The sequence below is a fragment of the Balaenoptera borealis genome (assembly GCF_965194805.1).
Source record: "Balaenoptera borealis genome assembly, chromosome: 16".
Lineage (NCBI taxonomy): Eukaryota > Metazoa > Chordata > Mammalia > Artiodactyla > Balaenopteridae > Balaenoptera > Balaenoptera borealis.
Window position 1 is genome coordinate 44,142,695 of NC_138872.1, and position 16,122 is coordinate 44,158,816.

At 55.0% G+C, this 16,122-nt stretch overlaps 1 protein-coding gene across 7 annotated transcripts in view; it reads left to right on the forward strand.

Moving 5' to 3' along the window:
• ABHD12 (abhydrolase domain containing 12, lysophospholipase) overlaps positions 1–16,122 on the forward strand; it is a 73,201-nt gene that overhangs the window by 50,540 nt on the left and 6,539 nt on the right. For all 7 annotated transcript variants that reach the window (XR_014235379.1, XR_014235380.1, XM_082359095.1 and 4 more), the window contains exons 3-11: positions 3,284–3,389; positions 5,614–5,733; positions 8,332–8,362; positions 8,797–8,842; positions 10,894–11,023; positions 12,160–12,197; positions 12,532–12,611; positions 13,559–13,641; positions 15,260–15,338. Coding sequence is in view for 5 of the 7 variants with exons in the window: in XM_082359095.1 (XP_082215221.1) it covers positions 3,284–3,389; positions 5,614–5,733; positions 8,332–8,362; positions 8,797–8,842; positions 10,894–11,023; positions 12,160–12,197; positions 12,532–12,611; positions 13,559–13,641; positions 15,260–15,338 (713 nt within the window). In the remaining 2 variants the exon portion in view is untranslated. The remainder of the gene's footprint in view (positions 1–3,283; positions 3,390–5,613; positions 5,734–8,331; positions 8,363–8,796; positions 8,843–10,893; positions 11,024–12,159; positions 12,198–12,531; positions 12,612–13,558; positions 13,642–15,259; positions 15,339–16,122) is intronic.

The following is a 16,122-nucleotide window of genomic DNA, read 5'->3' on the forward strand; positions in this document are numbered from 1 at the left end:
AGGCCAGAGGGTGGATAATACACAGCTGGGGAAGCAGGAGAAACTAGAGGCCTGGTCCTGACAGCTGCATGGGCCTGTGTGCTGGGTCCCTGGGCTGTGCACTCAACTTGTGTGTGAGGCGGAGCTTGTAATTGATAGCGATGAGGAGCTGGGTCGCTGTCCCCGGCTCCCGATTCCTGCCCCTGCCACCTCAGGGGACTGCTGGCAGGCTGGGTGCTCTCTCCTTGCTTCAACCCTGCGGTGGAAGCAGGGACCAGGAGGGTGGGCTCCAGCCTGCATCCCAGAGTCACGGGCCAAGGGCTGTGGCCACACGAAGGCCAGCAGGAGTGAGCCACGTTCTGGTCCAGGCAGATCCTGGACCCTCCTCAGGCCAGCCTGGGGCTCTGCACCCCTTGACTCCGTTCCTTTGTCTTGCAGCAGTTCTGCTTGCTTTTACCAGTAGTGGCCAGGTGGTTCCTCTGGGGCTGTCTCACCCCCTGGGACTGACCAGGCACCTCTCGCTAGCTGGAGGGGAGGCACACGGGCGGCACCTGCTGCACGTGATACATTAACTGCATCCTTTTCCACGGTTGTTTCTAAAACAGAAATGAAAGTGAACCGGAGGACGGGCTTGGTGGGATGAGCCTGTCCTAGAGCAGAATTGAGTTTCTTGGTTCTAGATTTCTCGGGCTTGGAAGCTTTTAGGATTAACTGCTAATCCTTGGAAGACGCTTTTCACTGGTAGGGGCCCTCTCAGAGCTCTGGGGCAGCGCGTAAGCTGCATGGCCGCCTTTTCTGGGAGAGGACCCATGAGGCCTGACAGCAGTGCCCTCAGCCCTCGATGGCGCCCACCTTCCCTTTGGCACGGGCACTCCAGCCTCAGGAGCAGAGTTGACTGAATCAGTACTTGTTGGACATATTCAGAGTTTTACTGGCAGAGTCGTTTCCCGTCAGTGGTCAGATGATGAACTGCCACCTGACGCTGCAGCCTCGGCTTCCCCAGCACGGAGCGGTCACCGGGGATGGCAGGAGCGGGCACCTCCGTCTAAAAGAGACGCGTCCAGGGGAGACCTTTCTAGGCCTGCTGGTCAGGAGCCCTCCCTGAGGCTGTTGTCAGAGTGAACTCTGAGTCCACAGCATAACAAACACCACAGACGGGGTGGCTTAAAACCACAGAAATGTATTCTCTCCCAGTTCTGGAGCTTCGAAATCCCTGTGTTGGCAGGCCTGGGCTCCCTCTTCCTTGCCTCTTCCCAGCCTCTGGTGGTGGCTGGTGTTCCTTGGCTTGTAGCTGCACCACTGCTGCCCCTGCCTCCGTCACACGGCTGCCTTCTCGTGTGACTTCATGTTGTCTTCCTTCTGTCTGTATACAAATTCCCTTTTGATAAGGACACCAGTCGTATTAGATCAGGTCCACCAAATGACCTTACTTAAGCTCGATTATCTCTGTAAAGACCCTGTTTCCAAATGAGGTCACCTTCTGATGTGCTAGGGGTTAGGACTTCAATATATCTTTTGGGGGGACCCAATTCGAGAACATTCAGGGCCCGCCAGGATCAGAGCCAGTTTACCTTCCTCACTTCCTGTCCGATTAGTCAAGAGTGTGGGCTATGGAGTCGGGCTGCCTGGGTGCAAATCCCAGAATCATCACGTGTGACCCGTGGTTGAGCAAGTGCTGTGGTCACAGTGGTACCCGCCTGTTTCAGGGACGGTGTTCAGAGTACCGGGAAGGTGCGCCAGTAAATAGGATGCCACCTCCTTTGAGTGCCGGTTTTCTTTTGGGAGAAAATAATTAAAGTTTTTAAAATGTAGCCTGCTGCTTGGAAAAGAGATGGATTAAGAAGCTGGAGGTTCAAAAGCAGCCCTGGTGGGAGGATTTGTCTTCCCCGTGGTTTGAAATGCTCAGGGAATTCCTGGGGGAAGGAGCGTGTGCGTATCCCTATGTCCTCGTGAGTTGGCTATTTCATTTCTTCAGTGAACGTTTACTGAGCCATGGGGACATTTGACGAAGTAAGAGCTGGAATGTAGGTATGTGGGCGCAGAGTATTGGGGGGGCAGCAGGTGCAAAGGCCCTGGGGCATGAGGTAGGCATGCAGGGCTCTGGTGCCGAGAGGCCGTGTGAGTTACACAATGAAACTACTCTCTTCACCAAAGAAAACCAAAGAGTTGCATGACTTCCTTGTTGAAGGTGGGACTGGCTGGAAGTCAGGGCTACACTGCCCATTGTCCCCACCCCCTCTGGGAATTGACATTTTATAATGTGAGTAAATCCCATCTCAAGGTTTGGTTTTTTGTTTTTGTTTTTCATTTTTCAACTAAATATAACTTCAAAAATTGTGTTCATCTCAAGCAATAAAAGTGCATTGGTATACAAGGGGAAAATTACACGCTCGCCTCCACCCCCCCACACACACACTTTAAACCCATGTTCACAGCCTGGTGTGTCTCTCTGTATTTCTTTCCAAGCCACACTCAGTGTTGGTGTTGGTATTGGCGTTGGTGTTGCTTGCTTGTACAGTGACGACATGGGATTACGTAGCAGCAGCACAGTGATCTTACCCTCCTTCCCTGCTCTTCTCACCTGCCTGTAATTCACGGAGGTTCCTCGAGGTCTGTGGATATCGGTTGCCTCTGTCTGAAGGCCCAGGGCTTCCCATCGGTGGGTACACCACAGTTTATCAGCTGTTGCCCTGTCGACAGGTCACCTGTTAAATTCAGGGCTGAATGAGGCGCTGCTGTCTTGTTCCCATGACTTCCCTCGACTCTGTGTGGCTTGTGGGTTCTGTGGATTCCTCCACCTCTGGCACCCACTCCTCATCTTCGGCCTCACTCTCTGTTAAATGACAGCACTGGAAACCTCAGAATCCCACTTTCCTGGCGCGCACCCACATTCAGGTGGTCATCAAGCCCGTGGCCCCAGGTCCAGAACACACGTCCATCTGTCGCCTTTCCCACAGTCCCTCCCCCAGCACCCTGGCTCCAGCCTTCAGTCGTAGCCTCCTTGTCTCCAGCCTCTCTCATGGCCAGGCCGACCCTCAGGTCTCCCAAGGATCTTTCCTTCCCTCCTTCGCATCTTCTCACACCTTGAACAACCTTCAGTGGGTCTCTGTTTGGACCTCGTCCTTGCCGAAGGATCTGTAGACACATCTACCTCCAGCCCCGCCCGAGGCTGGAGGGCCCGGTGCCCCAGGCAGTATGGCGTTGGGAAAGTACTTGGCGCTTTTTGAGAGCTTCACCTCTGCTGTGTACGTGTGTGTCCGTCCACCCTCACTAATCCTGGTTTCCATCTCTTTGTCCCCCACAGTTCGCGTTCCCTATTTCATTGATTTGAAGAAACCGCAGGATCAAGGTTTGAATCACACCTGTAATTACTACCTCCAGCCAGAGGAAGACGTGACCCTCGGAGTCTGGTGAGTGTGCAGCCTCAGGGCTGCAGGGCCGGGCACCGGCTCTGTGGCCTCTCCAGGAGGCAGAAGGCCTGTGAGATGTGGCCACTGCTGTCCTGACAGCGGAGCCATCTCTGAAACTCTAGCTTGTCCTTTTTTACCTTTTACCTGCTGTTTCCAAAGGAAAGATCTCAGCTAAATTCCTTGATAATGGGGCACAAGATGGCAGCACCAGCTCTGTTCTGAGGTTTGCAAACCAGATTGGTTTTTGCAGAAAGCCTCGTTTCCAGGGGAGAAGAAAGCCAGAAACAGAGAATATATCACAGAATTGTGAGCGCAGGCTTGAGCCACACCTGTCTTGCAGAGAAAGGCCCACCCAGTTGTTGAAAACAGCTGCATTTCTTTCACACACAGCACTCTCAGCTCTTGATAGTGGTGGTCTTTGCTCTTTTCTTAGCGTTTACTTTTTTAGCCATAAATTTCGGTTGGGCCTAAGTTCTGTGACTTCTTGGCATTTCTTTCGAATATGATTTAATGCTTTTTTCTGTGGACTAGTTGGTGTTTACAAACAACAGAACCAGAGCGGACCGGCTTTCCTGTGGCGTCTTCTCTTTCTCTCAGAAGCAGCTCTGAATTGCTGCCTTTGTCTCAGTAGAACTGCTGTGGACGTGAGAAGCTTCTGAGTGAAGTGCTCTGAATCGCTTCCCTGTGCTGTGCGGAGGGCAGGGGGTCCTGCGTAAAGACCAGAGAGTGAGAGGGAGGTTCTGGTTCTTAGTGGCTGAGGCTGGGACTGTCTTTGGTCATTTCTGGTTGGATTTAATGGAGCATTTACGACCAGTGTGTGCATGCAGGCCGCTGTGCATTTTCATTTTCAGTCAGAAGCCTGACATGTTTTGCTCAGAGCTGTTTGGGGGAATTGGCGGCTCTCCTGATGGTTAATAGGGTCTGTGCTTTGAAGATGTGGGCTCAGCCAGGCTTCTTCCTCGAGCAGAGCAGCCGTGTTACAGGACAGGTATTTGTGGACAGTTACCTGTGAAGGTTGTGTTGGTGATGACCACGTGAGTCTCCGGGAAGCGACAGCCGCTGTGTGCTGGTGGGCACCACTGCCCGCCCAGGTCTGCACCCTGTGCTGTCTTGATGGCAGTGCGGGCCCTTGGGTGGCAGCAGCTCCATTCACCACCTGCCCTCACTGGCACCTCGCCAGGTCCTCCTGCTGCAGAGGAGCTGGAGGCGGGTGGTGGTGGGAGGGCAGCTCCTCTCTGCTTGGCAGGGGGAGGAGCCCAGGGATGGAGAGCTTGCCTGGGCCTTCGTCAGGAGCTCTGAGTTCGGGTAGGCTGGCTACTGGAGGCGTATCAGCTCCCAGCACCTTCCAAGTGTACCTTTCCGTCTCATAGGTTTGTAATTGTGGGAGAGTGATAATTGCAGCGGTCAGAACCACCCAAAGTGCAATCCTCTGAAATGGGTCAGAGAGACACGTTAGAAACGAGATGCTAACACTTAGAAAAGAAGAAATCGGCCATGTAATGTTTTTAAGACTTCCCAAGAATGAATTTGAATAAGTTTTACAGAAAAAAAGTATTAAATCAGACCCTCCCCAGTGATGAACAGTGACTTTGATGTGTCCTGAGTTAAGATGAACCAGAGCACCTCTCTAAAGGAGGGTTTGGCCACATAGACAAGTGTCCACATGCCTGGCCAGGCGTGGAAGGACTGCCCACGTGGGCCTGTGACGTCTCCTGCAGAGGTGCGTCTGTGCCAAGACGGCTTGTGGACAGGCTCTGGTGTTAGAAATGGTGCTTTAAGGGTGGCCGGGCTTCCAGTCCAGCCCGTAGACCCGTGTTGCTGAATTAGTACATATAACAGCACGACATGTCTTACGTCGTGAGTTCAGTTATGTACTTCAAGACATGGATGACTTTGAGGGGACATGGCGTTGCTCAGTGTCCATTCGGTGCCCATTCTGTGCTGGAACCCAGCTGGAAGGGGTCTTAGCTCACATAGCTTCCCCTTTATACAGGAGGAGCGGCTGTCGCCCCACCCCTAGTAACTGCTGCCGGGGCAAGCTTCTGGGGCCCAGAGAGGGCCCATCTGCAAGTCAGGAAATGACCTGCCCCAGCTGCCAGAAGCTGCCCTCACAGCTTGGAGTCAGCCCACCCGGCCTCCTGCTCTCCGCTCAGCTGTGACTTGAGCCGTGGGCATCCCGTCTGCAGGCGCGTCACCTGCCGCTCCCCTCTGCTTCTGCTTCCAGGCACACTGTCCCCGCTGTCTGGTGGAAGAACGCCCAAGGGAAGGACCAGATGTGGTATGAGGATGCCTTGGCTTCTAGCCACCCGATCATCCTGTACCTGCACGGGAACGCGGGCACCAGGTGAGGAAGGGCTCCTTCATGGGACCCATCGCAGTGAGAGCGTGGGTGCACCTGGGACATGGGCGTCCTGAGAACACAGGAAGAGGCAGGGTTTGTCTGGGGTTTGGGAGAAGCTTGCATGAAGTCGTGTTCCCAGAGGCCCAGAGCGGAGCAGGGCTGTGTGCAAGGTGGACCGGGCCTGTTTGCTTGGAAACCACCTGCTGAGCAGATGTGGGCAGCTGTGTCCAGAAACCCCTGGTCTGAAGCTCGTGCCTGGGGTGGGATGGAGGTTGCTGCGTCTGTCAGAGCGACCCAGAGCCTCAGCCAGAGGGGTGTCCTTCTTCCTGGGTTAGGGAACAAGGCTTCTCAGTGGGCAGGAGGCATGGTCCCTCAGCCGAGGTTTGTTGAGACCCTGCAGAGCCACCGTGTGCCCAGGAAGTCGCCCCTGCTCACCCAGCATCTGCTGTCTGGTCTGAGGACACTTTCTCGCTGGCAGGTGTGCCCTGCTGGAGGGGGAGGCATGCTTCCTGGGGAGGGGCGAGGGTGACGTTGAAGGTGGGGTAGTCCCATGAAAAGACCCAGCTGATCATGCAGGGACAAGCTTGTCCTCGGGGGCCGCCATGCCACGCTCTCAGGCCAGGGTACTTCCAGCCCTGAGCCTGCAATGCCAGCGCATCCCACTGGGCCATCAAGGAAGCACCTACGTCTGTGCAGATAAAGCCCTCGCCCAGGTTTATCCCAGGTGCTGTTCAAGAGTAGGTTTAATGGATGTCTTTCAGACTAGCGGGGATTGGAGCCGTTGTTTAAAGAGGGCTCCTTCCAGCCCACATGGTCAGCCTTGTTGAGAAGAGTCTGCAGGAGAGCTGGTGGGGTGAGAGGAAGAGGGGCGTTTTCTGAACAAGCATTGCCTGAAACTCCTGGGAGGGTCCCTGTTCCTTGGGTCTCGTGAGAGAGAGCCAGCAAGAAGCAGCAGGAGGCCGGGCACCACGGGGCTGGGCTGGGGTCAGTCATTTCACAGGCAGAACCGGCGAGGAGGACAAAGCAGGCCACAGCGGGCGTCTGGGCAGAGGGGCTACACAGAGGATGTAGCAGGATGTCCAGGAAGTGGGGCCCACGAGGACACTCTGAGCCGGGAGAGCAGAGCGCCGAGCTACTGACTCAGCACGCACTTGGCAGTCTGCTTTCCCTTCGTCTGGGACAAGCTACAGCGGGTTTCTCTTCCGCTTTTCAAAGAGCAAGTGAATACAAACAGCTCCTGTAGCCTCTTTCTATAAATGAGGGAAGTTTGGAGTTCTTTGTGAGCAGTGCCAATCACATGGTAAAGAAGACAAAGTCTATCTGTAACTTCAGGATGGAAGGAATCTTGTGACTTTGAAGGTTTGCGGCCCCCCCCCCCAACCCCGCCACGTCCCCAAGGACTACTCAGGCTGCAGATCTTGGCGGCCACCCGGCCGGGCAGGACAGCAGCAGCCATAGTTCCCTGAGACTCAGACCCGCAGGATTCCCCCAACCCCATCACGCTCTAAATCCCCCTTCTTGCTCAAGGTAGGGTATTGGGAAAATTTAGAAAAGAGCCATGACAAACTGTTGCAAAGATAACTGAAGACACTGCAGTATTTCTTTCTGGTCTTGAAGCTGAGTCCTTTGAATGTTTGTTTCTGGGTTATATTGGCTTTCCTCCTTCGTCGTGTTCTCGCCTCCCCTGAGGACACTCGCTCTGTGAACACACACCCCGGAAATTGGCCAAATGTTCCTCATAAAGAAGGGAAGGAGCTGAGAAGTCTGGCGAGGGTGAGCCTGCCTGCTGATGTGCTTCCCTCTCCCGAGGCAGCTCTGTCCCCACTTGGGTGTCTGTGCACGGTAACAGCCGGCCAGCATCTGGGCAGAAAGTGGGAGAAAGAGATGGACAGAGGTGCAGGCGTGAGGTGGTGCCAGCAGTGGCGCCTGCTTGGCCGTGGTGTTCAGCCGAGCCACTGAAGCTGGAGCCTGCTGGTGAGGGGCTGGGAGGCTCACAGTGGCTGTCAGATCACGATGGCACCTTCAACCCAGCATCCACCCGCGGACATACGTGTGTAGAAGGACATCAGGGGGTGACCGCAGCAGCAGAACCTCAGTTAGCAGCAGGTGGGAAAGAGCCAAAGTGACCACGAGGGGAGGGTGTGAATGGCCGAGGAGGAGAGTTCTGAGAGTTGGCTGTGGCTCTGTAGGTGAAAAGGTTGGGGCAGGAGGTGCCTGTGGCCAGTCCCCGTGGTGTGTGTGCCAGCAAGGAAGTGCTTTCCTCCTGTTCATGGGTGGTCCTGGACACTGGGGAGCTGAGGGGCCCTTTGTGTCTTCTGGGGTTTGTACTGAAGGTTTGTATGGCCTACTCAAACCAAAGGTGAGGTAATAGTTAAGAAATATCCCCCAAATGCTCAGACTGTCCCTTGTTTGGCACCATACTGTGGAGGCAAGCTGGGAGCCATGTAGGTGCCCTGAGGAGGAGGTGACCTGTCCATCACCCTCCCGTGTAGATTTGGGAACCAGGCACTAAGGGCCCAGATGCTACAGTGTTGATCCTGGGCCCCCTTTCTGAGAAGATGCACTAACAGCCATGCTTGTTTCCTTTCCCTGATGATCTAGAGGAGGCGACCACCGGGTGGAGCTTTACAAGGTAGGTGAGGACGGCACACAGTTTATGATGGACAGAGCGGTGCCCTTAGCTTATGACAGACAGAAGAGGCCACACAGTGGACAGATGGATGGAGCAGTGCCCATGGGGTGTGACCCACATGGTCTGTGGCAGATAGAGCGTCGCTTGCCTCCTGCTTCTGGCTGTTCTTTCCAGGACGCATGAACAGAAGAGGGTCCCCCTAATAATTTTGAGTTAATCCTTGTTGATCTTTTTAACACTGCCTGTTATGGACATCTCCCCATGGAATGCTTCCCATTTTGCTGCCTCTGGGGATAGTTTCCAAGATCAGGATGAATGGACTTTGTGGATCATATGCCAGAAATTGGCAAATTACATAAAGTCACTTAAAATTGTTTGGGTTTAGTGGGTTTAGCCAGAGCCATGTTGCCCAGGTGTTTGTTTTTCACTTCCAGGTGCTGAGTTCCCTTGGCTACCACGTGGTTACCTTTGACTACAGAGGTGAGGGCTCCGTACTTGCCCCGCTTCTTCCAGGTCGGTATAGGATATGCAGGTGTCGCTCTGAGAGGCTCCTGCGCAGCTGGCGGCTCTGCCGTGACCTGTGGCAATTGTGAGCACGTGGAAGTGGTGGAGGTTCAGGGTCTTCGGAGGTGTGCCCTGCGTGCATCCGCCCCTGTAGGGTGCCTGGAACGCCAGCACACACCCTCTGTCAGCCACATTTTAAAAGTAGAAAGTACTGTCTTTTCTTTATTGGACTCAGACTTTCCCCACAGCTGGGCACGTTTCATGCTCAGCACAGCTGGTTTTGTTGACGTTATGGAGACAGGGAAGAGAGAGACTCATCTTCTCGCCCCTCAGTATTTCTTCTTTCTGGCATGCCACAGTTTGATGTGTGAGGAAAATGCTTTGTGTTAGCAGGGAGCAGCTGTGTGGGAAGTGTGTGCCTTGGACAGTCCTTGGCGGGAGAGGTCAGAGGGCTAAAGGCCTCTTGTCCAGCTCACCCTGACTGGGGGTAAGGGGGACGGTCCACATCCGCAGACCCAGGAGCCGGTTGACATCACCTGAATGTGAACTTTGGAAGAGTTTCCTCTTGCTGCTGCAACAAGTTACCACAAACGTAAATGTCTCGAAACAGCATGGACTTATTATCTTGAAGTTCTGGAGGTCAGAAGTTCAAAGTCTTTAGCCACTGGAATAAGTCAAGGTGTGGGCATGGCTGGAAGCTACAGGGGAGAGTCCAGCTCTCGAGGCCATCCTCAGTCCTTGCCTGTGGCCTGAGTCTGCATCACTCTGGCTCTGACTTCTGTCTCCCTTCTGATCATAAAGACCCTGTGGTTACTTGGGGCTCACGCTGATCAGGATAATCTCCCATCCCAGGGTCTCCTGATTCGCAGCCTCTTTCCTTCTGCACCCTTCATTCCCCTTCTGTGTAAGGTACCAGAGGCACAGGTTTCAGGGTTGGACATGGACATCTTTGGGGGCCATTATTCTGCTAACTATAGGGTGAGGGATGGTTCTTTTGTGGAAGAGTGTTCCATCAGGAGGAAGGTGCTGGGTTGGAGAAACTCTGAAATGAGGCTCATCCTTTCCTCCTGCTCCTGCTGCTGGAACCTCAAGGTAGTGAGAGGGGTGGCCCTCTTCCTTGTTCGCCTCCTGGTGCTTCTAACAGAAATAAAATCCCATCTAGCACTTCCTCTTTGCATTTCCTATTGAGTCTCTGACTTTCTAAGCCATACAAGAGTTTGTCCCTGTCTCTGTCTCTCTGTGTCTCCCCCTGTCTCTTTGTCCCTGCCCCCACCAGTGCCCCGAGCCCTCACACTGGCCTTGTCCCTGACATTGGCTCCTTCCCTAATGTGGGTCTGGGATGCCCCGGGGAGGTGGCCTGTGGTGCCCCTGCCTCTGGGTTTTGCTTGTTAGCAGGACTTGCTCTTTCTGAGCCTTGTGGTGCTTTCAGATCATTTGATGATGACTCACTGCTGAGCCGCTGGAAATGACAGTCACACTTGACTTTTCTGAGAATCTGGAGGGAAGGGCCCTTGGGAGGTCGAGGTTTAGGGGCCGAGACAGTTGGCTTTCCTCTGTTAAGCAAACCGGATGCTAAAAGCCCCTTCCTTTCTGGGTCAGAGTTGCCCTGAGCCTGGAATCTGCCTGTCTGGGGGCCTCTCCACGCCTGTCCACAGCTGGGCCACAGCTGGGCCATGGAGTCAGGGCTGGGCTCAGGGGCCCCAGGGCGGACTGGACTCTCGCTGGCTGAGCCTGTCCGTGCCTCATCCTGGTGCCAAGCCCCAGGTGTTGGTGCCAGCAGCGGTCTGTGTGTCTGATCACCCCGTCTGCTCAGCTGCTCATCGAGACTCAGATGAAGGCGAGTGGATGGCCGTTTGGGTTCAGAGGTTGTGACAGCTGAGGAGGTGGGAGAAGAAGAGCTGGCTTGGCCAAGACCTTGAGGCCCCGGACGTTCTGGGCCTCCTGCTGAGAAGGGGGAGGAGGTGGGCTTGCCCCTCGAGGTCCCCTGGGCTGCATGTGACGTCCTACTCTTGCTGCTGCTTTCCCAGGTTGGGGTGACTCAGTAGGAACGCCGTCGGAGCAGGGCATGACGTACGACGCGCTCCATGTTTTTGACTGGATCAAAGCGCGAAGTGGAGACAACCCTGTGTATATTTGGGGCCATTCCCTCGGCACCGGGTAAGAATTCCCCGCGTGGCCTTTGCAGGAGCAGGTCTTCACGGGCGACTGTCCAGCCCAGGCTCTCCTAGGGGCCCCAGTGTCCTCTGGACCCTGTAGCACCATTAGTGCTGTGATGGGGGCAGGGGATGAAGCACCACAGAGACCACGAAGGGCTTGAGATGCTTCAGCTCCTCAACCCAGGAAGTGACGGGAGGTACAACAGCAGTCGTGGAGGTGCCGTCTCCTCCGCAGGGAGGATGCAGACGCGCCTCAGCAGGACTGTGCCCTGAGGAGGTGGGCCCGAGCAGAACGGGACAGGGCACTCGGGCTTCCCTTGGCCTGGCTGAGGACGCATGTGCTGCCCAGCAAGCTCAGGAGCCGGGGCCTTGAGTCTGTTTGCAAACAGTGGGCCCCTTAGCCCACGCTTGGCGGCGTCACTGGAGAACTTGGGGAGGCAGCAGTGCTGGTTCCCTTCCTCCGTCTGCCAAGACAGGAAGCACTTCGATGTTCCGCGTGAGCCGCCTGCATCGCTTCCACGGGCGTGGGGGCCAGTGTTTCTAAAGCAGCCCAAGACCGGCACCTGCTGTTTTTCTGCTGCCTTTCCTTTGGACGCGGTGGCTGCAGGCGGGTTGGGACCGCAGGCTGGGCAGTGCCCGGGACAGGGCCTCCTGGCCCGCCCTCGCGGGGAGACTGAGCCCTGGACAGCGGAGCAGGCCATCCTGCCCTGGGTGTCTGCATGGGACCCGCCCAGGTTGGTCCTGGGAAGGCAGGAGGCCCCCAGGCCTGGCAGACTGCAAGTGCTGCCGCCCTCAGGAGCCATGCAGGCAGACTGCAGCCTCCTCCCTGCTGACGGGGCGGCCCTGGGCCCTGCTGTCCTCCTCCATGTCCCGGCGGCACCCATACGGGCCGGGTGTGAACTGGGGCACCGCTGTGTGGCCTGAAGGGGCTGCTCCAGGTGAGGTGCATGCCTCGGGGACGTGGAGGTGCCCTGTCAGAGGGGCTGGCTGACGGCTGGGGCATCTGTGCTCCCCCTGCCCAAAACCCCACTGGTCACTTCGCAGATCCCGGCTTCCTCGGTCACCTTTGAGTATTAGGATGATCTCATCTGAAACAATTTTTGTCAAAATTCAGCTGAACTTTTTTCCTCTTTCCAGAGTGGCCACAAACCTGGTGCGGCGCCTCTGTGAGCGAGGTAGGGGCTCATGTGGGGTCACACATCGTGGGGATGGCCCGGCTCCCGTGGGCAGGTGGAGTGTTGGGGAGCCGGCTGTGCTCCAGGCGCTGGGGCGTCTCGTGAAGTGGGTGGTGGTGGACGTGCCGTGCGGTGAGACGAGAGCCAGCTGCTGAGGTGGGGGCCTGAGCAGACCCTTGAGGGCCCACTCCCATTCCCCCGATCCGCCAGCGGCTGGCGGGGCCTCACCGGGGCCGGGCTCCGCTGTCCTGTGGAGGTTGGGTGGATGGGGGCGGAGGAGCGTGTCTCGCTGGGGCGTCTTGCTCACCTCCCAGTTCCCTGTCTGTTTATCTAGAGACACCTCCAGATGCCCTCATACTGGAATCTCCATTTACTAATATCCGTGAAGAAGCTAAGAGCCATCCATTCTCAGTGGCAAGTACAGATCTTGTTAAAAATGGACTTATTTTTATAATGAAAATAATTGCTATAAAATATAAAAATGACTAAGTAAATATGTATAATAAATAAATTAAAATATCATAAAATTATTATTTAAATAGTCTATAATGAATACAAACTTTATTAAAAGTTAATTCTCATTTAGTTCTGGGGAGAACCAGAACCTGACTACAGAGCCGCTCAGGATGTTTGTAACTTCGTGCCAGGTAGAAGGATGAGGTCACAGCCAGGTTGCCTGAGGGCGGCTGTACCCACAGGAGGCCTTGCCCCCTGGCGCGGTTTGCCCCCCTGGCATTGCTTGCCCATGGGGCTCAGTGCAGGCTGAGGGCGCTGTCCTGGCTGCCTCCCCAGGAGTGAAGCTGGTGGGCACCCCAGGGAAGCCCTGGTGGGGATTACATGCTGTTGGGCCGTCACTGGCCGGATTCGAGGCCTTGGACTCTCCATTTACAGGCTGGGCCCAGAGGAGGGTCCTCTGTACCCTGTTGCTTCCTCCTCCCACTGCTTCCATGTGTCCAGGGGAGCCATGTCGGCCCCACCCGACCTCATGCTGCTCCGCTGCAGACGGAAGAGTCCTTTGTTGGGTCTCCTTTGATGTTGCTCTTCTCCTGAGTTGCACAGACCCCATTCCTTGGGGGTGGCAGCCTGTTGTGTGTGGGAAGCCTGGTCTCCTAGTCTGAGGTGTGGGAGCCCTGTTTGCAGGCAGCCCCCCTGCAGCCGGTCTGGGGCCTCTTGAGCAGGGAGTCTGAGGGCGGGTGGCAGGGAGGGCAGGGGCGCCCCCCCCCCCAGCTCCGGGGGGCCCACAGGTCAGCCTGCTCAGAAGCAGGAGTGACCCCTGGGCACACGGCACCTCTGTCTGGACCCTCAGCCCTGCGGGGGTGTTTTAATTGATCCTCTGCTTATTGTCTACATGTTGCCTCCAGATCTATCGATACTTCCCTGGGTTTGACTGGTTCTTCCTTGATCCCATCACAAGCAGTGGAATTCAGTTTGCAAATGATGAAAAGTGAGTACCATGGAAGAGAATTTAGAAAAACCCCAAGAACCCCCAGAATAAGTGTCTTGAGTCACGTTAACCAAGAGGGATAGGATTCTGAATACATAGGGATCTTTTCTAAGCAACACATCTCTGTAAAGGGAATGTCAGTTAGAGAAGGAGAACCAGGAATGTGGAAAGACTGTAGGATTAGATTAAAGAAGTAGGAAGACAACATATTTTTGGTCAATAAAGCTGTTTTATTTGAAAATTATCTATCAAAACCAGAACTCCTAAACAGGTATTAAAGCAGTAATAGTAACTGTTATTCAAAAAATGACTTTGCCTCAGCCATTTGTTTTGTGTTTGGTTATGGAAAGATGTTACGAAGTTTAATATTAAAAATATTTCTGAGGTAAACCAGCCGTTACATGTTCTATTTAAGGACTGTTTGTTTGAACAACGTTCAGATTCTGTTGACATAATCTTCGTGATATCTTAATTTCATGGGTTTTAATTTCTTCAAAAAAAAGAAAAAGGAAAAATCCTTATCTGAATATGCAGTTAACATTTAAAAATCTACATTTTTTAAAGAAGAATTATCTGAATAGACTGGGTTCCCTCTAAAAATGACAATGGTGAGAAAGCCACCTTTGGCTGTCCCCCAGCTGAGCCTGTGTGAGTGCTGGTGGGCTGGCCGGCCCTCACCCACTGGAAGTCAGGAGCCCCTGCTTGGTGGGCAGGTCTGTTTCCAAATATTTGGTAAGGTGACAGCATGTGAGGGGGGCCTCCAGAGTCAGAGAAGCTACGGAGCAGCTTCGTGGGTGGAAGTCCAGAAAAGATGTCGCCCATCAAAGCGTGACTCGCACACCAGCAGCGCTCCACCCTGGGAGTGGAACGCGGTGGGCGGGTGAACTTGCGAGCCGCTAGCAGCAGTTGCAGACTGCCAGAGTTAGGCCTCTGAGGGGCGGTGCGCCCCCAGGCCTGGTCCTGCCAGGTGCCAGGCTTGCCCCAGGGCTGCCCTCGTGAAGCCCCCAGATCAGCATGGGATCGCCAACAACAGGTGTCTGCGTCCAGCAGCTCCCCGTGAGACCTCAGTGAGGGGCGGCTAGGAGACCCCGGGCCCCATCCAGTCCTTCTGTTAGGTGGTTTGCTGAAGGACAGGATCCTGTGAACCTGTTGAGAATGTTAATTTACTTGAAACTCTCAGGAATGACCTTAAATGTCATTTACACGAAAGATAAATTAGAGGGTGGCTCTTTTGCCAACAGATGTCCAGTAAAGTTCATTTGCGTGAGTTTCCTGGCCCACCTAAATTACTTAGTTTGTAAATATTGTTTTGTAACTTTTTAAGAATAGTCTACTGGCAAAAGAAATAATTTTTAATTTCCAGGAAATATTCAGGGACCCTATTTGGTGAATGAATTGATCTCTAGATTTGACTGACACATGTCACCTAGAATAGATATTGATGGAAACATCTAAGAAATCAACTGCTAGTTCTCTATTAAAATGCCCACAGTTTGAGGCGTTCCACACCACGGTGAAGCGCTCCCTAAGCCAGGTCCCTGCTGTGGGCAGGACTGGGAGCCCAGGAGACCCCAGCTCCTCCTGAGGGCCGATCCAGCGCCTTTCTCCCTCCTTGCAGCGTGAAGCATATCTCCTGCTCCCTGCTCATCCTGCACGCCGAGGACGACCCGGTCGTGCCCTTCCAGCTCGGCAGAAAGGTGGGTGTCCGGCGGGCGTCGGGCAAACTCATGTTCGGTCCAGGCTAGGCCAGGCAGGTGTGGAGGAGGGTCTTGCTGCTGGCAGGGCCCCTTGTGAGGGAGAGGGCAGAGAAGGTTGGCAGCAGGGTCGGGGCGGGGCTGGACAGCTGATGCCGCCCCAGAAGGAAATGTGAAAATAAGCAAATGAATATCTCCTGGGTCCCCCGTACAGGGGACTCAGCCAGGAGGGCTTGCCAGTTACTGGCTGGAGGGAAAGAACCCTTGATGGCGAGGCTCCCCCAGTGGCTGGAATTGGTACAGAACTCTCACCTGTTCTCTTGCCTCTGGGATGGAACTGACGACAGAAGGTGCCATGTTGCCTCTGTGTCTGCTTTTGCTGTATTTGCTTTGCCTTTGCTGCCAGGAAGCCCGATTAGATTTGTAGGTGGGGGTAGGGTGGGAGAGAGCACTGTCTGGCTGTGGCGCTGGCAGGCTAGAGGGCGCGACGCCCAGGCCACCTCAGACCAGGCCTGAGGCAGGTGTGCGAGGGCCAGGTCCTTCCCTCCAGCCGGTCCGGGCACATGACCTGGCCATCCCGGGCTGGGAGTAGGGGGCTGAGGTGGCATAGATCCTGAGCCACCTTGTTGACGGGCCTTGACCCAGGCACACGGCAAAGTTTGAGGCACACAGCCCACCCAGCCCCAGGGACTGAGTTATCGAGGCTGCTGTTGGCACTCGGGCCACCACCGCATCCCGTAGCAGGTGGCTCTCTGCAGTGCTGCAGGCCCCTGAGGAAGGGCGGTCT